This window comes from Hemitrygon akajei, chromosome 17, assembly GCF_048418815.1.
Source record: "Hemitrygon akajei chromosome 17, sHemAka1.3, whole genome shotgun sequence".
Taxonomy (NCBI): domain Eukaryota; kingdom Metazoa; phylum Chordata; class Chondrichthyes; order Myliobatiformes; family Dasyatidae; genus Hemitrygon; species Hemitrygon akajei.
In genome coordinates, this window is record NC_133140.1 from 46,124,690 (window position 1) to 46,152,095 (window position 27,406).

General features: G+C 37.7%; 1 protein-coding gene across 2 annotated transcripts in view; it reads left to right on the plus strand.

The window, feature by feature from the left end:
- Positions 1-26,867, plus strand: part of brd7 (bromodomain containing 7) — a 36,416-nt gene extending 9,549 nt beyond the window's left edge. The window contains exons 2-17 of one of the 2 annotated variants that reach the window (XM_073070038.1): positions 2,789-2,991; positions 3,860-3,989; positions 6,520-6,574; positions 7,141-7,285; positions 9,094-9,204; positions 13,740-13,927; positions 14,726-14,855; positions 15,054-15,129; positions 15,790-15,897; positions 16,312-16,447; positions 16,958-17,069; positions 21,827-21,883; positions 23,083-23,188; positions 23,711-23,854; positions 24,752-24,895; positions 26,649-26,867. In XM_073070038.1, coding sequence (XP_072926139.1) covers positions 2,789-2,991; positions 3,860-3,989; positions 6,520-6,574; positions 7,141-7,285; positions 9,094-9,204; positions 13,740-13,927; positions 14,726-14,855; positions 15,054-15,129; positions 15,790-15,897; positions 16,312-16,447; positions 16,958-17,069; positions 21,827-21,883; positions 23,083-23,188; positions 23,711-23,854; positions 24,752-24,895; positions 26,649-26,755 — 1,952 coding nt within the window. In that variant the 3' untranslated portion in view covers positions 26,756-26,867. The remainder of the gene's footprint in view (positions 1-2,788; positions 2,992-3,859; positions 3,990-6,519; positions 6,575-7,140; positions 7,286-9,093; positions 9,205-13,739; positions 13,928-14,725; positions 14,856-15,053; positions 15,130-15,789; positions 15,898-16,311; positions 16,448-16,957; positions 17,070-21,826; positions 21,884-23,082; positions 23,189-23,710; positions 23,855-24,751; positions 24,896-26,648) is intronic. The other variant, XM_073070039.1, reaches the window with a different exon arrangement.
- The last annotated feature ends 539 nt before the right edge of the window (positions 26,868-27,406 follow it).

Consider the following 27,406-nt stretch of genomic DNA (forward strand, 5'->3'; position numbering starts at 1 on the left):
CACAACACTTTTGAGACAATGTTCTGTGGACAAATGAGACATAAGTTGAACTTTTCGACAGGAGTGCCCATTACTATGTTTGGAGGAAAAAGGGCACTGCACACCAACACCAAAACCTCATCCCAACTGTGAAGCACGGTGGAAGGAGCATTATGGTTTGGGGCTGCTTTGCGGCCTCAGGGTCTGGACAGCTTGCAGTTGTTGAAGGAGCAGTGAATTCAGAATTGTATCAAGACATTTTACAAGAGAATGTCAGGGTAGCGGCCCATCACCTGAAGCTTAATAGAAGTTCAATGATCTGAAAGATGAGTAAATCAACAATAGAATGGTTTAAAATGAAGAAAATCCTTTTTTTGGAATGACCAAGTCAGAGTCCAGATCTTAACCCAATTGAGATGCTGTGGCATAACCTGAAGAAGGCTGTTCATGCAAGGTATCCCAGAAATATTGATGAACTGAAATAGTTTTGATTGGAGTAATAGTCTAAAATTCCTCATTGCCATTGTGCAAGTCTGATCAGCAGCTGCAGGAAATGTTTGGTGGAGGTTATTGTTGCTAAAGGAGGTTCTACCAGTTATTAAATACAAGGGTTCACATACTTTTTCCAGCCTGGACTGTGAATGACTAAACAATATGTTCAATAAAGACATGAAAGGTACAAATGTTTGTGTTATTAGTTTAGGCAGATTGTGTTTGTCTATTATTGTGACTTAAATGAAGATCAGACCACATATGCATAATTAAAGCAGAAAACCCAGTAATTACAAAGAGTTCACAATTTTTTTTCTTGCAACTATACAGTCAGATGGCAATAAACTTACACTTTGTCAAAGCCCCAGCAATCTCTTCACTTTTAATATTCTGGGACATATACCATCAGGCCCTATGGACTTATCCACTGTAATAACTTTCAGAAGACCCAGCACTACCTCCTCCTGAAACTGAATGCCCCTGCACATTAACATGCCCCACTTTGCTTTCACTATCCTCCAAACCTTTCTTCTCAGTAAATGCAAAGACACTTATTTAGTACTTCAGTCACTTGCTCTGACTCCAAGCCCAAAATTCCCTCCTTTATCCCTGAGTGGACCTATTCTCCTTAGTTTTCCTTATCCAAAATAGTCTGGTTTTTGCCCTATATTTAGCACCAAAATAACTTTACGGCCTCAATTACAATGGGTGAGCCCATGTTGTCCTATTAATCTCACCAGCTGCAGTCAGTGCAGTTCCAGCAGCAGCTGCTTGAAATCCTGCCATCATCACATCTAGAATTTCCTGAATATCATTAATCTTCCTTATCAATGCATAATTATAGGCATAGAATCAAATTCCAAATATGTTCTGCTGAGATTCAATTCAATTTCTCCTGCAGTCCTTTTAAATTAATGGCTACTTCTGTGCTGCTTAATTGCCAGTTGGCCTTCCCAATTGAACAACAGTATTACAGATGCTTTTGTTTTCAGTCTTGACACCGAGAATACACATTGTTGCGGAGCACCAATTCAAACTAACACAATTCATGCAAAGCATCTGCATTATGTGAAACTTATAGCTGTCCTCCAAGACAAAGGTTTTCCTGTTGTCAGTTTCCTTGCAAGCTTGTTTTACTTGCCCACCTTTTAACCACAGGCTTAGGGTCAGATTTACCAAGTTTTAGTTAATAACACCAAATTGTCTACTTATTTCAATCTGTTTATCCTCTTTGTTGCTAGAATGTTTCTCTAACTTTTGGTTCAGTTGAAATGTCCTTTCTTTGAAAATGGAGATATTAAAGTCATCCTGTGAATCCCTATCTCAAGCTCAATAACTTCATTGTGCACCCTATCTCTTTACAAAATATTTGCCATCTTGGCTTAGTAGTTTACCCAAAACAGAGCTTCTTCATTATTGAAGTTGAGTTTGTTGTCATATGCACAGGTACAATGATAAACTTATTTGCAGCAACATCACAGATACATAGTGTCATTCACGATAAGCAGCATTCATAAGAAAAATGTAAATTGAACATACATTGGACCTAATTTTTACAACAAAGAACTCTGAACGAAACAAAAATCCATTTTACAGCAAAGTAATTGAATTGGTCATAGTGTTGCTAAATTGTAGGTTTTGAGGTTTTGGTACATCCTACCTAATGGTAGCTGCAAAAAGATGGCATGGCCCAGATGGTGGAGATCTTTGATGGTAGATGTTGCTTTCTTGAAGTAACACTTCCTATAGATACTACTGATGTTATTTTTAGATATTTCAACTCTCTTCTGTCTAGCTTCCAACTTCCATTCTTCTCAAAGTCAATTCAAAATTATACTACTTTTATTTTTCATCATTCAGTTCTATTTTTCAAAATGCTAATTCTGGCTTTTACTGTTTTGTAATCCTAATAAGTTCACAACCTAAATGAGTACGTCTTTGTTCTCTTTCTTCCCCTTTTGCCTCTTCTTGCCTCTTTTGCATTCTTTTCCCTATGTTCTACCATCAGTGCCCATTTCTTTAACCAGCTTGGCCCATGTTCTACTATTTCCTTTCTAAACCCTTCCATCCCCTTTTCCTTGAAGCTCAACAGATTAACAAAATGGCATCAATTTTAGTTGAATTGTAGTGTTGCAAAGCTTTTTTATGTTAATGCTGTCAAGGTGCAAAACTTGTCTCTTGTCTAATGTTTGTTAAACAGACCCATTGTTCCTTTCCTTACTGGACTGCATTGCTTTAAGTTTCCCCTATGCTTTGAATTTAAAACAGTCAAACTTGTTCTCAAAATCCAACACCCTGCTTTTCTTCTGTTTTTCAGAATATACAGATAAGCCATTAAAGCTGGTACTTAAAGTGGGTGGAAGTGAAATAACAGAATTATCAACAGCAAGTTTAACTCATGAATCTAGTATAAATGAAGACAAATCTGATCATGATAAACACAAAGAGAAAAAGAAAAAAAAGAAAAAGAAAACTGAAAAGGAGAAACGAATAACTCCAGATGAACGAAAAAGGAGAAAGGTATGGGTATATAAAGACATTTTCAGATACAGAGCTTTATATAAGCATAATGACAAGTTGAATATGTGTTTCACATCTTAAAATGTCCCATCACTGTGACCGGCTAAGCAGTCAAATTCTGAAGAGTTAGTGCATCGAAGAGAAGTGTGGCTCGGCTTAGGTTTTATAAATGGCACAAATACCAGCATTGTAGCTCAGACACTAGGGGATTCTGAGAACATATAAACAGGATAAGTAACTGTATCTCTTTAATCAATCAGAATGAAAATTCATTACTCAGATACAAAGGATATCAGCCGTGAAATTAAAATTTGAATTTTCCATTGAAGTATCTAATTTAATGTCAAATTACATACAGGAAGCAAAATCTAAGACAAGAAAACAAGGCTCTTGGAAAAAATAATATATATATATTACTTTTTTAATCTTCAGTAATAATTAATTCTCAGGAAATAATACTCCATGCTTTTTAAAAGTCAAATTTCTGTGCCAGCAAGAAGATCTGAGAATATTTAAATAAAATACAATGAAAAGTTGCCTTGCACACAATTAGATAAGACCTCATTTTCCTTCATATTTAGTGGGGATTGTATCATTATACACTTCATAGATAGGAATGCCAAGTACCTTACAGTCAAGACTTTAGAGAATCAGGGCGTTTCAGGCAGCCTGACATTTCATCGAAAGCTTGTCGGAGAATGTGTATGAATTGGTGTCCAGATTTGCCCACTATTAATCACCTCTCGTAGTTTTCCTACTGCAAAAGGGACATTATCTTTTTTTACATTTGATGGATTATAACTTACTTTTGGCAAATAGGGATGAAGATAGCTTGGTATATTATCTAATTATTTCTCCCCTCTGCGAGGATGAAAAGAAAAGGCGGGAGAAAGAGCCTTCTGCAAGTGAACGGGAAGAGGAAGAAAGGAGTCGATCTCCTGCAAGGTTTGAAATGCCACCAGAAAGACACTTGGCTTCTCCTTTAATAAAAGTGGAAGGTGAGTTTTTGATGTTTAACAACCTCCTTAATAATTCCAATTTCTGTACTGATACTTTTTCAGTAGTATATATTGTATCCATAAATGTAAGGTATTTTAAGAAAATGCATGGTTAATTTTGATCAGTTGTCCACATAATTTCATATATTTGTTGATGATATTGATGTAGGATGTCAGTACAGTTAAAATCTGATATCTAATATCTAGCTGTTTGGAAATTCCAGTGGTTCAGCATCTGGCTTACTGAGTAATGTTTGTCAAGCTCCCTTTCCACTAATCTGAGACACAGTTCTTACACTCCCTTTCCATTCACCAGCATCCCAGTTGTCATTCTCACGTTCCCATCCCTTCATCCGGGTCCTCTGTTACTCACTTTTTAATACACTATGAAGCCTCTTCCAGTGCTGATTTGTCATTCAGTTGAGCTGATTTTTCTGTACCACTCTTAAAACAATGGGGCTAGGTTTCTTGCACTTGTTACCATCTCCAGGACTTACTCAGGCTTTCTTTCCATTCACCCTGGTCTTGGTTCCTGTGCTCTCTTAACACTTCTCCAGAACACTCCTTAAAACACCAGGAAGCCTCTTCCTCCACTCCCTTTCAGCTTACTCGGTCCCTGGCTCACACATTCTCTTTCAACTTTCTATCAGTATTTTCAAAGGAGGACATGGAGAATGGAGAAATTATTGTGAAGCAGGCTTGTTTGCTAGGGCACTTTGAAATAAAGAGGGAGAAGGCCCTAGGGCCTGATGGGATATTCATCAAGTTACTGAGTGAGACAAGAGATGGGATTGTTGGGCCTTTGTGAATATCTTCCTGCCCTCTCTGGCCAGACACAAGGACCCAGAGAACTGTTGAGTAGCTAAAGTAGTTCAATTACTCAAGAAGGGGTAATCCTGGAAACTATAGGCCAATGAGACTCACCTCACTGGTAGGGAAATTACTGGAGAGGATTCTCAGGGATAAAAAAAACTATGACCTAATTAGGAACAGTCAGCATGGCTTTCTGCAGGACAAGTTATGTCTCACTAACTTGATTAGCTTTTTGAGGAGGTGACAAAGGTGATTGATGAAGGCAGAGCTGTGGATGATGTCTACGTGGATTTTGATAAGTTACCTCATGTAAGGCTCATCCAGAAGGTTAGGATGTGTTTAGCCTTCTGGATTCAGAATTGACTTACCCATAGAAAGCAGAAATAGTGCTTGATGGGACCTACTCTGGCTGGAGATCTGTGACAAGTGGTGATCCACTGAGATCTATACTGGGACCAGCTACACAGATTGATAAGATTGTAAAGAAGGCATATGGCCATGCTTGCATTTTATTTGTCAATGAATCAAGTTCAAGAGTTAGGAGTTATATTGCAGCTTCATAAAAGTCTAGTTATGCCATATCTAGAGCATTGCATTCAGTTCTTGACATGCAGTTATAAGAATGTCGAGGTTTTGGAGAGGATGCAGAAGAGGTTTACCAGAATGTAGCCACTCCGTGAGAGTGGCTACACAGATTGATAAGGTTATAAGGAAGGCATTTGGCCATTTTTGCATTTTATTTGCCAAGGAATTGAGTTCAAGAGTCAGAAGTTATGTTGCCAGGATGCTGCCTGGATTGGAGGACATGTTCTATAGGAGAGGTTGGAGAGTCTTGGGTTGCTTTCTCTGGAGTGGCGGAGGCTGAGCAGAGATCTGATAGAGGTTTATCAGATTATGAGAGGCATGGATAGAATAGAAAGCCGTTATCTTTTTTCCCTGGTTAAATGTTTAATACTTGAGGGCATGTATTAAGATGGGAGGGACATTGTCTCCATCAAACCATTTCTTGTCATTGTTCCCCATGTACTTATTCCTATTCATTTATGCGGTCGTTGAAATTTCATCATGGATGAGGGATATTCAGCTAATGTTACATGTTCTGCTTATTAAGAAAGTAATTTAACTTTATTCCATAAGAATGTTCCCTGTAATTATTTTTTACATTTGCAAGGACCAATCACTCCTCTGAGGGGGAATTTTTTACACAGCCTGAAAACCACATGGTACTTTAAATGTTTTTATATAATATGCATACTGTGAATGTTTAGAATGAAAGTTGAAAACTCACATACTTTTGAGTTTATTTATTAATTGAAGAATATAGTAAAATATAGTACAACAAAGAAAATCTTATACATTTTGTAAACTTTTTCTAGTTGCATCCAATTCCAGCTGTGCGGCAACAAAGGCTATGTGCATGGGAGCACTTCAGTTACTGCCCAGCTTAAAGGGAACAGTGTTCATACCATTGTGTATCATTTTGAATAACTCTCCAACTCTCTTTACAGTTAGTTATGAAGTTGGCTTTCACTGTCTTTTCAAATAAAAATGTTATCTCCCAAACTTTTCTCTTAATTTGGCAGTCACTATAAATCCAAGATTTCATAAATCAAGGCTAGAAGGAACATGCTTTATGATCAGAAGTTTGCAAGTTTCTGCATTGCCTTTTTATCATATACATTTCTAGGTAACATGTTTTCCTTTGTTTTTGTTAAAGAACATCAAACACCTTTCCAAGAGTTGCTGTATCAGCTTTTAAGACAACTTCAGAGGCAAGTAGTAACTACTTAAAAATGTTGTTTGGCTAAGGGGAGGATAATTTAGGGGGAAAATAATTTAGAGGTCAGTTACGAGAGTAGTTGGAGACTTTGAGAAGCAGAAACTGTCTACATTTTTAAAAACAATTGTAAAGTTATCACAAATGTTTTTGGATAGTATAATAGACATCAGGAAATTTGAGAGCATGTTTTGAGAAGGTACTTCAGTTAGAGCAGGGCTTGTGGTTAAATTTAGATCTTGATTTATCGATTCTATGTCCTAACTTGGCCAGGTTTTTTTTCATAATAGTTTCAAATGATGAAAACTGGTCTGAAAATGCAAACCATTTTCTTGGTGTTTTGCAATATATATAATAATTTTGAACATGCTGTGTTTCAAAAGGATTTGAGAACTTGGAAATAATCAACTTCATTTTGGCATCACATTTCATTAGACTTGAGATAAAATAAATTGCCAAGATAAAATTAAGTTTTGAGATCTTTGTAAAGTTCCTGTACATGGGCCAGCGGTATTTTCTTCATAAAATATATTTTTAGATTTTCATTTTGCATTCTTACAGGAAAGACCCCAATGCATTTTTTTCATTCCCAGTTACTGATTTTATCGCTCCTGGATATTCTCTGATCATTAAGCAACCAATGGACTTCAGTTCGATGAAGGAGAAGGTGAAAAAGAATGAGTATCAGAACCTTGAGGAATTAAAGGTATACTCATCAACTATTGGTTTGATATGTTTAACCTTAAATATTGTGAAAAAATCTCATGATTTTTGAACATCAAAATACATAATTTCATTCAACACCAACTAAATCACCCTATTTCTAACCATCTAATCATTTGGGTCATCAAAAGAACATCAATGAGAGGAACAAATTTCAAAGGTGATTTGAGGGTAATTTTTTTCGTAGAGCGTAACTGATATTTGGAATGCATTGTTGGGTGAGATAGAGTGGAATCAGATACAATAGCTTCATTTAAGAGGCATTTAGACAGCATTTGAATAGGCAAGACACAGAAGGATATGGTTGTTATGTAGACAAATAGGATTAGTGTATGTGGGCAAAAAGATCAGCTTAATTTTATCACTCCTAAAAAGCTGTTTCCATGTTGTATGATTCTATGACTAAGATATAAAGGATTTCAAAAGTGTTAATGTTGTTCCATTTTTTATTTTGTGTGGCATATTCAAAATATAATCAAAATGTGTAGTTATTTCTAATTTTCTCAGGATTCTTAATTGTTTCCTTAACCTGACTTAATAGGCACACTGTAGCCTGCAGCTGACAGCAGTCAATGTTAGGAAAGACCAGTTATATACCACAACAGGGCTAGATCTGTGTAGGCAATTCTCTTTGAGGTCACAGGCAAGAATTGTTACTTCATCACTGACACAAAATTTGAGTCGTTATGTCATATTTCTGATCCATTATAATCCATTATAATTATTTTAAAATGTTTTATAATTATTTTTTATGTAGATTAGAAATGGGGTGGTGTAGGTGGTGTTGAATAATTTTAACTATTTTTAAATGTCCTTGATAATTATTTAAAAATTGACATAATCCAGTCATCTTAAATGCAAGCTTTACTTCAAAGTTATTTATATGGCTACTGGTTCTGAAGTTATGTCAACAGATGGCAGGAATTGAAACTTCATTTACTATTTTTATTGATGATGGTCAAACCCTCTTCATTACAAATGTGTATAATATGCAGTACAGTACAAAAATCTTAGCCACATATATATATATATATATATATCTAGAGTGCCCAATACTTCTGCACAGTACTCTATTTATGTATTGCACTGTAATGCTGCCAAAAAAAACAAATTTCATGATACATGTGAGTGACAATAAACCTGATTCTGATCTGGGTTCCTATAGTGGACTGAGAATTGGAAGGGGGCAGGGAGAGGGGAATCATGGTTGGGAAAAAGGGAGGGGCAAGAAGCACCAGAGAGACATTCTGTAATGATCAATAAACCGATTGTTTGGAATCAAGGGACCTTTCCTGGTGTCTCAGGACTGGGGGTGTCTGCACCCACACCACTTCTGCTCCTAGCACTGGTCCACTACCTGTCTCACAACACTCCCATGGCACGCCACCCTCACCATCCCCGATATGCTTTGCTCCCGCCAGATTTACAAACGCACTCTCCGCTTCACGTTGACAAATACAGTACTGGGCAAAAGTCTTTGGCACCCTAGCTCTATATATATCTCAAAGAGCTTTGCACATTACTGTAATTGGTACAAATACTGCAAATCTCCATTTGGTGGAACGGGCATTTACTTGATAATTACTAAATTTTGATCATTTATGATCAGATCATACAAGCTGTTTGTGATGGTGTTGTGTTCTCATAAAATAGTATTTTCTTCTACAGTGCTTTGTGTAATGTCATAGAATGTATGAAGTGTATTTTGGAGCAGTACTGGTATTAAAATAAAATAGTCATTATTATAATAGTATTAGATTCAAGAATCCATAATAAACCTTTATTTTACAGGGAGATTTTAAAATGATGTGTGAAAATGCCATGACCTATAACAGGCCAGATACCATTTACTACAAAGCTGCAAGGAAGCTGTTGCACTCTGGAATGAAAATCCTCAGCCAGGTAAAAACACATGTCAAAACAAACTAGTCTATCATTTTACTAGTGCCCAAGGGAAAACACTACAATCCTTGTGGTGGATAGCGTGTGACTCCAGACATACAGCAATATCATTGCCTCCGAACTACCCACTGAAGCAAGGCACGTAAAAGATCATGAAGGTGATTAGAGAGTGAGAACACAAACAAAAGAACATAAAAATTATGAAGCATAGAGTTGGAGGACAAGTCATTATCTTGGAGAGAGAGAAGTTGAGCCGATATCAGAAGGATCGGCCTGTTCTAAGAAAGCAAGTTAACTAAAGCTGCAGAACTTGCATCTGGGCATTGCAATAAGTTGGTTACAATGGGCAAAAACTGATTTGGCTGTCTATATGAAGGGGGGGAGGAATAAACAGGGGAATAAAAAGCTGAGTTTTATCTTTTTGGAAATTTAACCGTGATACCAGTTTGAATGGGCATTTAGCAGTCAAGCTTTTTGTTTAGTGTTGGAAAGAATGGGCTCAGTCCAACAAGTTCCATTCCTTATTCCAGACCTCTTTTCATTCTCTGTATTCAACAAGTAAAATGTACAGATTGGCATTGTCTGATCTGATAGATAACTGAAGACTGTTATAGTACTAACCCATGGCATCCCATGAAGCCCAAGATAAGTTTTCAATGAAAAGTGGGTTCTGCTCAACAGCCAAGTCATCTATTGTCATAAGAATGTGGGGAAATCTCAGTGTCATAGCTTTGAGCAGGAGTCAGTAGAAAACTTAAGAGCAGATTAGTCATATTTTCTCTATTTAAGCATAGACTTGGAAAAGAGAGAATTGGCAAAATTTCCATCTGCAGGATATCCTAATCATTCTCCCATGGGCCACTGCCACCCCGCCATGTATTGTTAGCTTCTAATTGTTCCTAAAATGAGGTGAAAGTTGAGTTGAGCACCTCTTGCTTCCACAGTCTGAGGCACCCACCTGTTTCAAGCAGGCTTCAATTAAACCAGTGCCTAAGAAGAATGTGGCAGTCTGCCTCACTGACTATCATCCAGTAGCACTTGCATCCACTGTGATGAAATGCTTTGAGAGGTTGGTGATGAATATATCAACCCTGCCAGAGCAGTGACTTGGATCTGCTCCAATTTTCCTACGTCACAACAGGTCAACAGCAGAAGCCATTGCATTGGCTCGTTATTCAACCCAGGGTGCTCTTCATTGACTATAGCTTGGCTTTCAATACTCTCGACCCGTCTGAACTATTTAATAAGCTCCAAGACCTAGGCTTCAATACCTCCTTGTTCAACTGGATCCTTGATTTCCTTACTTTCAGATACCCAGTCGGCGGATTGGCAATAACACCTCCTCCACAATCACCATCAGTACAGGTGCGCCACAAGGCTGTGTGCTTAGTCCCTGCTCTACTCGCTTTATACTTAGTGGTATGACTGCGAAGCTAAGCACAACTCCAAAGACATATTTAAGTTTGCTGATGACACTACTGCTGTTGGCCAAATCAAAGATGGTGACAGATCAGGATAAAGGAGGCAATTTGAAAATCTGGCTGAATAGTGTCACAACACCCACCGCTCCCTCAATATTAGCAAGGACAAGGAGCTGATTAGTGACTTCTGGAGGAGGAAACCAAAGGTCCATGAGCCAGTCCTCTTTAGGGATCTGAGGTAGAGAGGGTCAGCAACTTAAAATTCTGTTGTGTTATCATTTATGAAGATCTATCCTGAGTCCTGCACGTAAGTGCCATATGAAGAAAGCACGACAGCACCTTTATTAGAAGTTCGCAAAGATTTGGCATGCCAGATAAAACTTTAAAGAACTTCAATAGATATGTGGTGGAGAGTATATTGACTGGTTGCATCACAGCCTGGTATGGGAACACCAATGTCCTTGTATAGAAAAATAGTGGATGTGGCCCAGTCCATCACAGTTAAAGCCCTCTCCACCACTGAGCACATCTACACAGAGTGCTGTTGCAGGAAAGCAACGTTCATTATCAAGAAATCCCACCATCCAGGCCATGTTCTCTTCTCACTGCTGCCATCAGGAAGCAATGCAGGAGCCTCAGTAAGCACACCACTAGGTTCAGGAACAAGAACAGTATAGGTGGTGCCACAACAATGTCCTGCTGTCCCTTGCTGACACACTGGAGCGGGAGAGGTGTAAATTGAGACCAGCTGGCAGAGAGGCAAACAAGGCAGTTATTGTCATCGAGGAGAGGGCTACGCCAATCATATCAATAGACAATAGACAGTAGGTGCAGGAGTAGGCCATTTGGCCCTTCTAGCCAGCACCGCCATTCACTGTGATCATGGCTGATCATACACAATCAGTATCAAAGAGGCCTAAATCCGTTCTGCTGCAAAATGCCTAATGGGAGATGAGGGTCGATGTGGGGAGGAAGCTGCAGTTCCCAGAGGTGGTGCAAACCACACTTCAATTAGACATCGCATTGTGATCCACCAAAAACAAGAAAATCATCCTGCTGGAGCTCACAGTACCATGGGAGGAAGGATGCAAGGAGGCTCATGAGAGGAAGGCCAGAAGTACCAGACCTTAGTCCAGGAGTGCAGGGACAAAGGGTGGCAGATGTGGCTAATCTCCATGGAGATTGGCTGTAGAGGGTTCCCAGCAAGCTCAGCATGGAGGCTGCTGTCTGCGCTGAGCCTTGATGAAAAGAGCAAGAACCAAGCAGCTCACAGGATGGGGAAGGAAGCAGGAAGAGCCTCTTGTTGGATATGGAGCAGGCGAGAGGAGTTGAGCTGGAAGTCAGGAGCGGATGGGCAGTGACTTCGCCACCACTGCTGACCCGCTAGCTGGAGGGTAGTGGTTAAGGGTCGAAACACTCTATGAAGGTTAGGCACCATCTGATAACATCTGCTCCTGGCCAAAGGCTATGATTTCCTCATCAGGTGACTTCCTCAGTGTATGATGCAAGGTATCTTCAACATCAGATTCTTGAACTAGAGGGGATAACTTCACTCAGCCCAACGCTGAATTGTTCCCAGCACCTATGGAGTCACTTTCAAGGACTCGTCATCTCTCCGTTCTCACATTTATTGCTTATTTATTATTATTATTTTTGTATTTACTGTAAATGCTTGCAAGAAAATGGATCGCAGGGTTGTATATGTACTTTGATAAAAAATTTAATTTGAAGATCTGTGGGTCTTGAGTCCCATATCATTGAGGAAATTGTCATTGGAAAGACCTGAATTACAAAGTACAATTAATTTCACTCTATTGAGTGGAAATGAAGTTACAAATATTCTGTCCTGTGAAGAGCTTTTTTTCTAGAAATTTTACTTGCTATAAAATTGGATTTTTGTTTGGATTGAAACAAAAATAAATTTAAAAAGCAGTGCATCACTGTGACTGCATGATGAAATTTACTGGGTGACTTGGCAGAAGTGGCTTTGCTCCTTACATGCTGTCAAATAGCAATGGGCGTAGCACTGAAAGCTGTGGAACACCACTAGTCATAGGCCTTTAAAACTTTTGGAAAACGTTTTGAAACTTTGAATGTTTCCAAGTAATTGATGACTGTCTTTAATGATCTGAGATCCCTAACTCTGAAGATTCACATTCAGTCATCACCTTATCTAAAATAAATAGCTATCTGCTACTGTATCCAAATTGAATTGCCTAGGATTCATAGAGAGAATTTTCAGACTGGAAGCCTGTGACTAGTCGTGTTCCACAAGGTTCAGTGCCATGACCTTTGCTATTTGTCATCATATCAAAGTTTTGGATGAGGATGTACAAGGTTTAGTTAAAAAGCTTGCAGATGATAATGAAATAGATATGTTGTTGACTGTGAAGATGGTTATCAGGATTTACAAAGGAATTTTAATTAGCTTTATAAGTGAGCCAAGGGATTACGAATGGAGTTTAATTTATGTAAGTGTAACATTTTCCGAAGGTAGTGTCAGACATTCACAGTTAACATTAGGGCCGTGTTGTACAACAGCCAGATCTTGGAGTACAAGTGTGTGGTTCATTGAAAGTGGTATTACAAGTAAATAGAGAGGTGAAGCACAATGGTGTTCATCAGTTAAGGCACTGAGTTTAGAAGTCGAGATGTTATGTTGCAGTTCTACAGGACGTTGGTAAAGCCACATATGGAATATCGCATTCAGTCGTGGTCACCCAAAGCTAGAATGAATGCAAGAGAGATTTATGAGGATGCTGCTGGGACTTGAGTGACTGAGATACAGCCTAATTCTGCTCCAGAATCTCATGGATATGGGTCAAATAAAGGCAAATGGGTCTAGCTCAGATGGAAATTTTGGGCCATAGGGTTTGTTTCCATGCTGTCTGAGTCTATGACTCTTGGACACTATCTGCTCAATAGAGAATTGTGTTGTTGATTTTTCTGCATGTGACACCTCCATAATGAATGCAGGGAATATTTTCAGACACTGACAGAAGGCTACATGAAAGAAAGCAAATGAAGTAACGTTTATGATTATGAACTCTGCATTGTCACCAGAATAGAACCAAAAATACTTTCTTTTACCTTTACAAATGATTGTTTTCTTAGGAGAAAATTCAAAGTTTGAAGCATAGTATAGATTTCATGCAGGATCTGGAGAAGTCCCACAAGCAGGGAGAGAAGCTGAGAGTGGGAGAATGCAGTGAGGAGCACAAGAGGGATGACATGGATATCGTATGGGAGACGATGAAAAATGAAAGAATAAGATCAGCTGATCAGAGGAATGAGGACAGAAGGTAAGGTGTTGTGAAAACTGCTTGTTATTTCCATTATTTATATGGAACCTGTAGTCAGGGAAGAATACATTTCTATTTAATTGGTTTGAGTTTAAAAGAATTGATCACTACGATTGGCAAAAGAAATGAATTCTCAAGTAGTAAGTGATTATGTTTTAACTCTTGACAGTAAATTTTTAGAGTACTTCAGAAATAGTTACTGATTTGTTTTGAGGGTGTGTATTACAATGTAATGAAATTATATCTGTAGGAATTAATATCTGTAAGTTCTGACCATACAGTATTAAGATGCATTATCAGTATCTTTGGTCATAAACAACTGCTGAGTGTTCTTTAAGTAATGGAATTTAATGAAGTGCATTGTGTAATACAAACAGCCTAATTGTTACATCATGTGGTAAAATAGCCTGGAATGCTGAGCATCCAAATTCATACCTAACGTTCACTCTGAGGTAATAGTGGTCTCTCAGTATCTGCGAAACTATATTGCAGTAATTGAGGAATAAAGGAACTAAATCAGAGGAACAGACAGAATGAGATGATGGAAGTGACATTCATTACTAGCTTTTAACTGAATCCAAGTACTATTTATTATTTGAAGAATTGTTCAAACCATAATATTATATTGCTACAGGAGCAAAAATGGTTTTTTTCTGATCATTCCTGTACTACGTTAAAATTACAAAGGTTCAGTAATTGAAGTTTAAATTTTAATGTAAAGCAGAATTAATTATGAGGCTATGTGGAGGCAGTGGTGAAATGGTGGTGAACTCAAAGCGATTATTTTGTGGTGCACAGGTCAGAAAAGGAATCTAGGGAGGATCCACCTGGCAGTAGCAGTAATGTGATTGACAGGGAATTGGAAAAGGTTGATCGTGTTATTGAGGAATCAGCTGGAAAACTCACACGGCGTAAAGTAAACAGCAAGGTAATCACTTTTTGTAAATTTGTATGTCAGGTACTGACTTGTACTTTTTAAAAGACTGTAATTCACATTAAAGATTAAATAAGATATCAGCGAGTCTTGAACATACTTGAAGTTTTATCACTACATCCAGGTTAGAAAATCTGAAGAGAATAATATTTAAATGGTTAATGTTCCCAAATTATTAATATTTATTTATAGTTTGAATTCCAGAGAAGAAAAATTGATGGTACTACCACCCTAGGAATTTTGAATCCAGTGGAGCCCGACATGGGAGGTAAGATCCAGTTAAATTGGTGTCAGAACACTGTAACCTTTCACTCCAGTTGCAAGGAAAGCATTGGTAATTTGAATTTGCAGGTAGGCAATGCCTTGGATTGCACCTATAGGCCTTGTGTATCAGATCTGCAGTCATTTGCTCATTCTTGGGTTGGTCAATGTTGTTTGCCTGCTCGCCTTTTTCATTAATGTTAGGTATCCTTGCCTTACAAAGCTGAATATTTTTGATTTAGCATCAGTTTCTACCAGGTCATAGAGGCCACTGAGTGAATGTTGTTCATGTTCAAATGTTTTGAGCCCAGCCTTAGAGAAGCAATCTCAGTTATCCCTCCATGGTATTTCTTGTTTCCTATGCTAGCCACTCTGGTGGTTGTTAGCAAAGCTGCAGATGTGTGCTCTAATGTGAATGTTACATTGTGTGGATCTGAGCTGGATGAATAAGCACATTTCCATGCCCCTGCAGCCATGAGAATCAACAGCCCTTTTGTGAAATGTACTCATAGGCAAAGCCCAAGAATGAAACCTTCGTATTATCATACAGTGTTACATCTAAGTGTCTCTGTTATTCGTTATCATCTAACTTTATTTGAGCATCTGAACAGCCTTGTGCTTCCCAGGTTTTCTGCTCAGTTAGAGCATGTATTGTTAATTGTTACAGATACAAATTACTGCCCAGTGAAGCTTGGTATGATGGCTGGTAGATTACAGTCAGGTATCAACACTCTTCAGGGATTTAAGGAGGACAAACGTAATAAAGTCATTCCAGGTTAGTGCTGCCTCTGGTTGAAATGAGTGCTCTTACCAGTGCGTTGTAACATCTTTTTTTGGTGATATCATTCTGGAGAACGTTGTCTTATTTTTTAACTACATTGCATTTGTGGTTTCTAAGTGACAATAAACTGAAACTGAACTGAACTTTAAGAGTAAAAGCACATAGAGAACTGACCCTGAGTTAACTTGTATGGGACAGTTTATCATTTAACTGAGATTTCTGTTCATTTCTATCAGGAATTTTTAAGATGAAAATTACTTTTGATTAACTTTAGTTTTTAGCAGTCAGTTGCTAAAAGTTGAGGTAGTTAACATAAGTTAAGGAACCTTTGTTTCATGTCTTTCATGTGAAATTGCTTTCACGCAACCATTTTCACTAGGTGTTTTTTTTTTCAACACTTTGCTGCAGTGACATATTTGAACTATGGACCATTCAGCTCTTATGCTCCAGTATATGATTCTACTTGTGCTAATCTCAGCAAAGAAGATTCTGACCTTGTATACTCGACCTATAGTAATGAATCGAGTCCTCCAGGTTCCTTTAGGTGAGTTTTCTTTCTTTAAAGAAAGCTTCTGGCATGCAGTCTACAAGAGGTGTGAATCACGATCGCAGGGTTCATTTTGATAGTTTGCACCAGTGTATGATCCATCAGTTCATAAGTGGTGAGATATCACAGCTAACAGCATAGAAGGACATTTATTTTTGAACTCCAAAACTGAGGAGATGCTAAGCATTGCTTGTTTCTTGCCAGATCTGTTTTTATGTGTTTTAAATACAAAAGATGTGATGCCACTTGATAATATATATTCTGTTATTTGCTAATGCATAGATTATTCAAGTGTAATGGCAAGTTGCACACCGCTGATTTATTCATCTTTACTGTCAAAAGTGATATGAAGAATTACTACACAGCTTAAGCTGTTAAAAAGGCCAAAATCACTCACTAAATTAACTGTGCTTAAGTCAGTGAATTTTGAATTTGTAGGAACAAATTACTATCTAAATAGGGCAAATAAGAAACTTTAGCGGTATTAAATAATCTGTTTGTTTGCAGTGTTCAGCAGTTCCTGGCAAGTAATGAAGACTACAGCGTGAACATGGTGGATAATTTATTGGATTCCCTGACTAATGGAGAACATTCTAAATCACTGAAAGAACTGGAACTAGTAAGTCTGCAATTTTCTGCCACAAATATTTTTTCCATTGGTATCTGAACATCGTCATTAAACTAAGTGCAGGGCTTTGTATATTATTTCAGTTTTGTGGAGGTGAAAAAAATAATATTGAGTACAATTAGCCATGTCCATCGTTAGAAATATTTCACTAATCCAATCAAGAAAACCGCTAAACTATAACCATCAGGTCTCAACTAATGCCTCTCATACCATGCTGAATCTGATCAAACTCTACTCACTACTGCTGGTGTTTGGCATCATCGTCAAAACTGAAATTACATTATGATTAGATGATTTTCTTTATTGGCAAGTAAGAGAAAAGATTTTGTTTCTGTGGATGGTTTCCATTCATTTTAACATATCTACAGTACTTTTCTAACACAGTCACTAGCAAAGAAAACTTTCCAGAAAGCTCATTATATAGTAAGCTCCAGCAAATACTCTTAAGATAATGGCCAGATAATTAGGTATAGAGTTGATTGAAAGATAAATATTGGATGTTATTGGAGATGATTAGAGTTGTAGAATAATATAGCACAGCAACAAGTGCATGCAACAACTAGTCCATTGTCAACCACAGACAGCAACCTTCCTGCTAGTCCCAGTAACCCATGTTCAGTCCATAGCCCTTCAAACTTCTCCACTCCATGTTCCTATCCAAAAAACTCTTAACTGTTGTAATTGTACCTGACTCAACCATTTTGAATTGCCATGCTTTCTTCCTAATGGTACTGTGAGATCTTTTTTCTTCAGCTCAGTATTCTTGATTTATTATTTTGTCTGGAAGGTGCCTTCAGTGCTCCCTCGGTACTGCACTGGGGCATCAACCTAGATATTTGCATTAAGTGGTAGTGGATTAACACACAAATGTAAATCTTTTCCAGTGGTATTACCTGAGATCAAAGGATTTAGTAAATTGGTGATAATTCCCCAGCAAAAGAACATATTTATATTGAGTTTTATAAATGTAATATATCTGGGTATAGCTATTCCCTTGTCTCAACAGACTTCAGACTGATGGCAGTCGTGAGGAAGTAATTTTTTTACTCTCCTATGAATTGCTTTAGGTTTTTTTTTATAAAGGCTGAATTATTATTTGCCACTTTTCTCTTGAAGGTAGTTTCAATTTACAGTGGAGAGCAGAGGCTGTGTGTCTCTGCCTGACTCCTTCCCTCTCTAATGCTTCCTAATCCACCTGCTTGCTTGTCTGTCAGATTTTTTTCTTTTAAAAGTGTACATCCTTATACAGCCACCTTGCTTCTCCCCGATCAGCCTTTTTGCTGAACTGTCAGGCTGTGCTCAGCTGGAACGTTCCGTGTTCTGAGGAAAGCAACAGTAATGTAGTAGAGAACAGCAAAAGGGAATCAAGAAGAGGGGGAGGAGAAACAACTGTTGAATAGCAGGTAGAAGTGAAACAGGTGAATGAAAGGAAATTGAGAGCAAGTAATGGTGTGGGAGAGCGAAAAAGGTGGGGGCAGGTCAATTTCTTTAAGTTTGTGAATGAGTTCTAACCAATGCAAAAAGTTCACTTAGAGTAAAGATTGCCTGGTTTAGTTGGCTGAAGAATATTGTGCAGAATTGAGATAATACCCTGTATGTAACCTGTGATTGGACAGGAGAGGACGTTCACAAGGATGCTGTATGGGATGGCAGATTATAGTAAAGAGGAGAGACTGCCGAGAATCAATGTCGTTTCCAACAACAAAGACTGAGGGGAGATTTAATTGATATGTAAAAAATTATGAGGTACAAACAATGTGAACAGAAAGGAGCTATTTCTCATGACATTAAGGTAAATAACCAGGGGCATAGATTTGTTAATTAGTAGAAATATTGTTTGAGAACAAATACTTTCATCCAAAGAGCAGTAGGTAAACTCACTGTAATGTAGCACTGTGGAAGGTGTAGTAGAAGCAGACACTGCTGTTACATTTAATGGTTACATGGATAAGCATTTGAAGAACAGTGGCCTACAGGGCTATGGAGCCATCAACACAGATACAACAGGTTCAACTTATTCCTATAAATTTCCACTATTCTATGAGAGGATGGTTGATTGTCTAGATTATGTTTCTTTTCAAGTAGTTATGCTGAATTCATATCCAAGGAAATCAGAAACATTTCCCAATCTCTGACCATTTTAATAAAACTCTACTTGTTTTTCTTAACATTGAAAATTGCTAATTTCACATTTATCTGTATCATACTGTAACTTATAATTGCCTGCATTGTGAACTTATCTAAATCATATTGAATGCTTTTTTGCATTCTAACAACTCTTAATCCTACCCAGTTTCACATCATTGGCAAATTTGGAAGTATTATATTCAGTTCCCTCATTTAAATCAATGAAACATATTGTAAACGGCTGGAATCAAAGCACAGAACCCTGTATGTAGCACTCTACTCATCACCACCTTCCAAAGTGAAAAGGACCATTTGTTTCTACTATTTGTTTGTCAAACAGTTTTCAGTCTGTGCCTGTATATTATCCCAAGCACATGCTTTAGTTTTGAACTCACCTCTTAGATGAATTTTATCAAGGATCTTCAAATACAAAGACAATGCATCCACTATCTATTTATTGAGTTATATCCACAAAAAAAATTGTAATGGGCTTGTCAAACAATTTCTAGTCTACATTGACTTTGTTTAGTGTCTAAGTTTCCCATGCTCCCTTGAAACTTTGATGGACCTTGCTTCCTGCACACCCTGAAAACCACATAATTGTTCCTTCCTTTGAAATGCTTCCCTATTTTGTAGTTCCTTGTGTTGTGGTTTTTTTTTTGCTTTTTTAAAACTGTTCTGAAACAATCTATTGTCCAGAAAATCACATGATTCAGCAGCTGGCTTACAGGTGATGTTTCCCTGGGCCCCATGTCCCATTATACCTTGAAACTTACCAGGTTCACTAAAAAGTTGTTATATTGTTGTGTACTATCTAAAGGAAAGCTGAATTTCAAGTGTTTTGGGATATAATTAATAATCGCATCAATAGTTTGTTAATTTGCTAGTTCAGCAGTGCCATGTTGCTAGATTAATGAAGCTTTAATGGGGATACATTAACCTCTCTCTAATCTGCAGGAACTGTCAAATTATCTTTAAAGTTTAGGAAGATGACACAATAGACCTATTTTTTCCATGGCCGTCTCATTTTAGTACCCTGGGATACAGTTTATCAAGCCCTAAGGACCTAGAGGCTTTCAGCACTGTTGTTTTCTCCAGTACTATACTTTTCACTAATGTTAGTTTGCTTTAATTTCTCTTTTCATCTTTGGTTTCTTAATAGTTCTGGGAAGTTATTGGTTCCATATCAATGAATGTACAAACATCTTTGTAAAGTTGCTATGCTGTTTGTTCCTTTTAATACTTCATTTATTATCTTAGATGGTGAGTACAGGTAGTCCCCGAGTTACGAACGTCTGACTTACGGACAACTCGTACTAACGAACCAAAGGAGAATGCCGTCTGCCATTTTAAGTCATTGCCATTGACACTGTGTTGAATGTTTAACTTTGTATTTGGCTTAAATTTTTCTTAGTAAGATTCACCCTGACCCTGCCGCCCCCCCCCCCCCCCCCCCCCCGTTCCAGTCGGCTGGTGGTGCAGTGAGATCAGCGAGTTCAATCCAGTGACAGATCGCTCCTGTGCCGTGTTGATGTCGATCCAGTGACTCCTGTACCATCCGTGCCAGGTTGATGTCGAGTGCACAACTCGACCTCGTAAAAAAAAAAACACTGCCACCTCCAGTTTAAATACCCACGTGGAATATTGTGGAGGATCAAATACCCAAACCCAGCACAGCCCCCACTTGTCCCATTTAGCCTCAGTGTGGTGATCCTTAGGACCCAGCGGACCTGGGAGCCGGCGGAGTCGGGACCCGCCGCCCGCAGTGTTTCTGTTCCATTGACGGGAAATGATCACGATTGAAAATAAAGTGGAAATAATAAAGCGTTTGGAAAGAGGTGAAACACCAACGGTCATTGGAAAAGCATTAGGCTACAGTCGGTCAATGATCGAAACAATTTCAAAGGATAACGGATGAAGTGAGAATAATGGAGCATGTGAAAGGCCCTGCCCCAATGAAAGCTACAATTATTACTAAGTAACACAGTGGTTTAATTATTGGAATACATATGTTTCTTAAGTGTTTTATATGCATAGAAAGGTAAAATATATACTAAGACAAACATTTGACGAACTGATGCTAAATAATACCAGATGTAATTGTTCAGACTTGCCTACAAATCCGACTTAAAGACCAACTCAGGAACGGAACTCGTACATAACCCGGGGACTGCCTGTATATATTTTTATATAATACAATAACCATAGGTGTATCTGTCTCTATTCATAGAACAGTATAGCCTCTTCAGCCCATCGTGTTGTGCTAACCAATATAAACCTACCTCATGATCAATCTAGCTCTTTCCTCTTATACAGCCTGTGTAACCCTTCATTTTTGTTACATCCACGTGCCTCTCAGGAGTTATTTAAATGTCGCTATTGTATCACTCAGCTACTACCATCCCCAGCAGTGAATTCCAAGCACCCGCCACTCTGTAAACAAAAAACCTACCTCTGACATCTTCCCTAAACTTTCCTCCACTCACCTGAAACGGATGTCCTCTGGTATTGGCCAGTTACTGATTTTTCAATTAATATTGACAGTCTTTTTGCAGTAAACATACATTGAAGTATTTTTTCTGATGAAAATACTCATTATTTTCATTATCATGTTTTTACAGTCCAGTGATAACCATGAAGATGAAGTGAGGATTCTTCACAGCACTGAAGACACACAGGTAATACTAACAATATCTGCTGATATAATACTGACCTGCCCTGTTAGTTAAATCTGGAAGGTGCAAAGCTTTTTTTGCCAGTATTCAGTCAATTTGTAATAGCACTGTTCGTTGTCTTGAAAATGCTTTAAACATATTTTCAGTTCCTGAGATGGAGGGCATTAAGGTGCAGTATAGTTGCAACTTTTTCATTTTTTTTATTCACACTGTTCTAAAGATTTGCTGATCTTACAAAGAGTACCACCATGCATGTTTAATCATTCATTAACTGACTTTCAAAACTCCCAGTTTGGTAAATGAGATGCTTGTGTATGTTCTTAATCAGAATTATATACTAGGAAGGTTGAAACAGCAGCATAACTTCAAACAAGCAGGATTGGGTTTTAGTTTCTGTAAAACTCAAAGAATGGAATAAATGAAGATCTCCAAAAGCTTAGTTCTAATTGCACTCAATATGACTGGCAAAAGCCATCAAAAAGAAAAGGTGATTGTAATACAGACAAAAGATATGGTGAAAAAATTAAGGTTTGTTCAGCTCTAATGAAAACAACAACTGCATTCAAATTTTCACCTATTAAATGTCTGCCAATAGGACTTTATCCTTATTCATTGAAGTTTAGAAGGATCTGATTAAAGCTTGCCAAATATTCAAAGACCTAAATAGAGTGGGCATGGAGAGGATGTTTCCAACAATGGGTAAATCTAGGACCAGTCTCAGAATTTAAGGACATCCCTTTAGAACAGAGATGAGAGGTTATTTCTTTAGCCGAAAGCTATGAAGCTGTGGAATTAATTGCAACATACAGCTGTGGAGGCCAAGTCTCTGGGTATACTTAAAGCAGAGATTGATAGGTTCATGATTAGTAAGGTGTATCAAAGGTTACAAAGAGAAGGCAGGAGAATAGGGTTGAGAGAAAATAAATCAGCCATGACTGAATGGTTTAGCATGCTCGAAGAGCTGAATGGCCTAATTCTGCTCCTCCGTCTTCCGGCCTTACATACTATAACCCTCATTATCTACAGAATTGTGGAGTCTTGAAAATAATTTTCACATTTGTTTGGGGAAACAAAATAAGCATGAGGTCTAGTTGAAGAGTCACCATCTCCACATTTAGCATTTCACCCATGTTTGACTCCTTAATAAGATTAAACTGCAGTGCAAGCTTGTTCTGTGTCACCTACCAATTTGCTTTATCTAGGTTTCCTCAGCTGAGTCTCTGCAGCCATTGGAACAAAGTTGTGGGCGTGCTTACGACAATTTTGCTTCTCTACAATCATTAATAAATGCAGAACCTGAATCAGCAGGTATGTAAGCTTTTCAGAACTGGTATTATTAGACAGACACTACAGCAGAGAGCATAGAAAATGCTGCAATACTCAGCAAGTTGTGCAAATATTGTGGAAAGGAAAGGAATTAATGTTCCAGGTCCTGAATCCTTAGTTTAAACAAGAGAGGTAACAATTTAGTTTTTGGTAGCAATGAAGCTGTTGGAGGGGAATGGGTGGAACAGATTTCTCTAAGATGAGGCCATGTGTTCTAATGTGACTGTTAAAAACAGATTAAGCTCTTTTATCTGTGTAAAACATGGCGAATGAAAAGGCTGTGGAACACATCCAATAGATTAGACTGTACAGAAAATGTAGTCAGTATCTTGTGCTTATAAAACATTTTTTTAAAATCAGCTAGAGTATTTACAATGGTGGAAGGACTTGGCTATCTGATATTAACGCACCATTCAGATGTCCTTTTGTACTTTACCAAGTGCTGACAGTTTAAAGAGGTATCCTTTAAAAGTTTGTAAGATTAATTCTGTTTCTGTATTTCAGAGTGTAAAATGTTTCAAAGGAAGCTTGATGAAACTACCAAACTGTTACAAGATCTTCAACAAGCACAGAATGAACGATTCGGAACCCGACCCTCGTCAGCTATGATCTGCCTGTTGGGACCTTCTATTAGAGAGTTGTTACTTGGTAAGTCCAGTGTCTGTATGACCAGCAGTACATATATTGGTTCAGCTACAGGGAAATTTACAATGCTTATTAAGAATTTAATTTTCCTACTGTTCAGAAGAGATGAACAAGGTGGGGGTGGGAAGATGTAGACCATGTACAAATAGATACGTAGTTTAAATCAACATCAAAAGACCAAAGGGACTTTTCCTGTGCTGTACGTTACGTTAAATGCTTTTTCCTTTATTTTTGTTGATTTCACCATGCTCCAGAACTGAACTTCTAATCTTGAATATGTCAGTGTATCTTACCAAGAAGAATATATCTTGAAACTGATAATTATACAGTTAATTATTTTTTGATCTAATCCTATTTAGTTTATGAAAATAAGTAATAGTAGAAACAACATATAAAGAACATTTTCTCTGCTGAAAATAGTATTTGTTAAACTATCCTTGGGTTTCAAAAATTAAATATTGATTAGAGCAATAATTTGGAGTAAAGCTTATTGAAGCACAAACATCAAATTACATTCCTGTGATAAATGTGAGCTATCTCATAGAAGAATGATTTTTATTTTTAAGTTTTATAAGGATTTTAAGAGTGTCTCAATATATATGCCATGAATATCAGACTTTGAAGTCATCTTTAGCCTGAATTCAGGGTAAACTCCTGAATTCAACTTGAAGTGCTTTGTTGGTCAAAAGAGTTTATGTACTGTCTTTAAACTGGTTGAGAATGAAAAGATTACAGAATGAACCAATCAAATTTAAACATGGCTTTCACAATATGTCCTGAAAGGCCTGAGATTAAATATTGATAATTACAAATCAGGATTTATATTAAAATTGTACAGTAATGTAGCCAATGTTATTCTACTTCCTATAACTACTGAAAATAACTTATTTTTTTGTTCAGCTGAGAAGGTAACTGGAAATCTGAAAGAATTGGCAAGCCAAGTAACTCCTGGGGACATTACCAGTACTGCTGGAATTCGAAAGGCCATGGGAATTTCAGTCCCTTTAGAAATGATGGATAATTGTTCTTTAGATCCACTCTTTGGTAAGTAGAGAGAAGAATAAAGTTCAAAAACTGCACTATAAGGCTAAAAATATGAAAATACATTGACAAAATTAATGGTACAAGTGGAAACACTATTATCTATTCTCCTATTTTATGGAATCATTTTTGGCGTTCTCAGTTACATGAATTGGAGTAGTTTATTATTTGTATTTGAGAGTATTCCTAATTTCTTCTTTCTTGAGAATGCAAGATTCTGAATCATTGCTTTTACTGGGATTCTTGCATTTAATGTTTGGGAGAGAAAGAGTGTAAGAATGGATGAATACTGTTTTTGGGTTCTGGTACCCTTTGGTAATTTGCCCAAGTGGTATTTGAAAGTCCGGAGATTAGCACTGAAGCATTTGGTGACATTGGGAGGGACCATACCTGCTCCACCTCTTTACCCATTGTCAATTTGGAAAGAAACAGCAGGTGGCAGCAGGAACTTAGTTTGAATATTTCCTTGTTACATCCCTGTGATTTGTGCGTGTTCTAACATCATGTATCGAGTTGTTTTCAAGAATAAATGCTTCTTAAATTATCTCCCTGACGCAAAGCAAATTATTGCTTTCATATTTTCATGGTGATCCAATGTAAAGCACTAAAATGGTTCTAGCCCAGTAAGTCATTGAGAATGTTTTTACTGTACTTGGCTACAGTGCCAACTGATAGGAATGTCACTTATGAGATAGTGGGGGCGGTTCTTCTAAACCATAATTCCTAATACAGGTCCACAATCCCTTATCCGAAATTCTGAAATCCAAAAAGCTCCAAAAACAGAAGTTCTTTTCGCCAACAGCTGACGTCACTCAGGTGTGATGTGGCAGCACTAGCAGAGGCCGCCAGACGTCAGTTGTGGCTCAGCGCTAGAACTGGTTACACGTGCATTTGCTGTTCGCTGATATTTTGTGTTCACTGTTGACTTTGTGTTTAATTTCACTGTGTAAATGTCAAAAAGAGCTGCAGATACCCCTGTGGGTATCAATGAGAAAAAGAGAAGGAAGCGTCTATCATTATCAATAACGCAGAAAGTGGAGTTATTGCAGAAGCTTGACCATGGTGTGACTGTGTGGCATCTTACTGAAGAATATGATGTCAGAACTACCACTGTATATGATTTAAAGAAACAGAAAGACAAGTTACTGAAGTTTTATAGTGACAGTGACATTCTACATTTATTCCAATAAACACATTTACCATGTGTTTGATTCGGTTTGTTTGAAGCTGTATGTTTTTATGTTTTATTGAATGTTTTTGTTGGAAATAAAATATTTTTCTTGTCATTATTCCCTAAACAATACAGTATAACAACTATTTACATAGCATTTACATTGTATTAGCTATTATAAGTAATCTGGTGATAATTTAAAGTATACGGGAGGATGTGCGTAGGTCTGGAGCTCTGCCGGGTCCTAAAGTCCACCCGCACTGAGCCAGGTTAAATAAGGGACTTGAGTATATATGTTTTTTGGTATCTGCGGGGGGTCCCGGAACCAATAAGGAATGATTCTGAATTCCGAAATGCAACTGGCCCCAAGGATTTCAGATAAGAGATTGTGGACCTGTACTCGGGCCTGGTGGAGCGAAAGATGCTGCCCACCAGATACAAGTATCCTTGCCCCGGAGGTGAAGCCTGGGTGGATAGTGAACAGGGAATCCTGCACTTCTTTAACTAGATGAATGTGAGTGATGCATTCATCTGTAAATTAACAATTTACCATGCTTCAACATGCCTATAAACTTACCGTTACAGGAGCCAAAAACAGCAACCAAATGGAGGAGATGGAAATTACAGAGTTGCCACAGGCTGAGCAAGCTATTGCTATTACTAGAGAAGATCCTGTAGCTGTTGCTATGTGAGATGCCAGATGAAGTAGAAAAAATTTTTCATCTCAAAACATAATCAGTAATTTAATGATTTTGTATGAATTTTGTACTGTAAAGTGTATAATAAATGTGGAATTTTTTAAAACTTTTTGCTCTATATTGTCTTTATTGTTCATGAACTGTTATATGTATAATCAATGTGACTGTTTAAAAAATGAACACTGCCATATTAAATAGCTAAAAGGTCGATCCTTAGCTCACCAGCGTATCTATTGATAACTCCCAAGTCTGCTTCATTACATCAACACACTGGTAATCTTAAGCATTCTGCTAGTGTGTTAAAGAATCTGGAATCAACCACATTGCTCTGGACCTGAAATCATATTGATCAGGTAAGGATTATAGATTTTGTCCTTTAAAGGACATAAGTGAACCAGATGGTTTTTTTTCCGAACTTTGTAGTTATATGGGCACCGACACCAATACTTGCTTAAGTTCTAGTATCAAAGAAGACATTTCCTTTATCTAATTATATGATTAAAATCATTACCTTTAAATCCTATCACAACCTCCATTCCCTTGCTATTAAACACAAGCATCTACCTGCCAAAGGTTTGAAACTGAACCCTTCAAGTTACAACTATTCAATCCCTCCAAACATACAACTCCTCTCACTAAATCTGG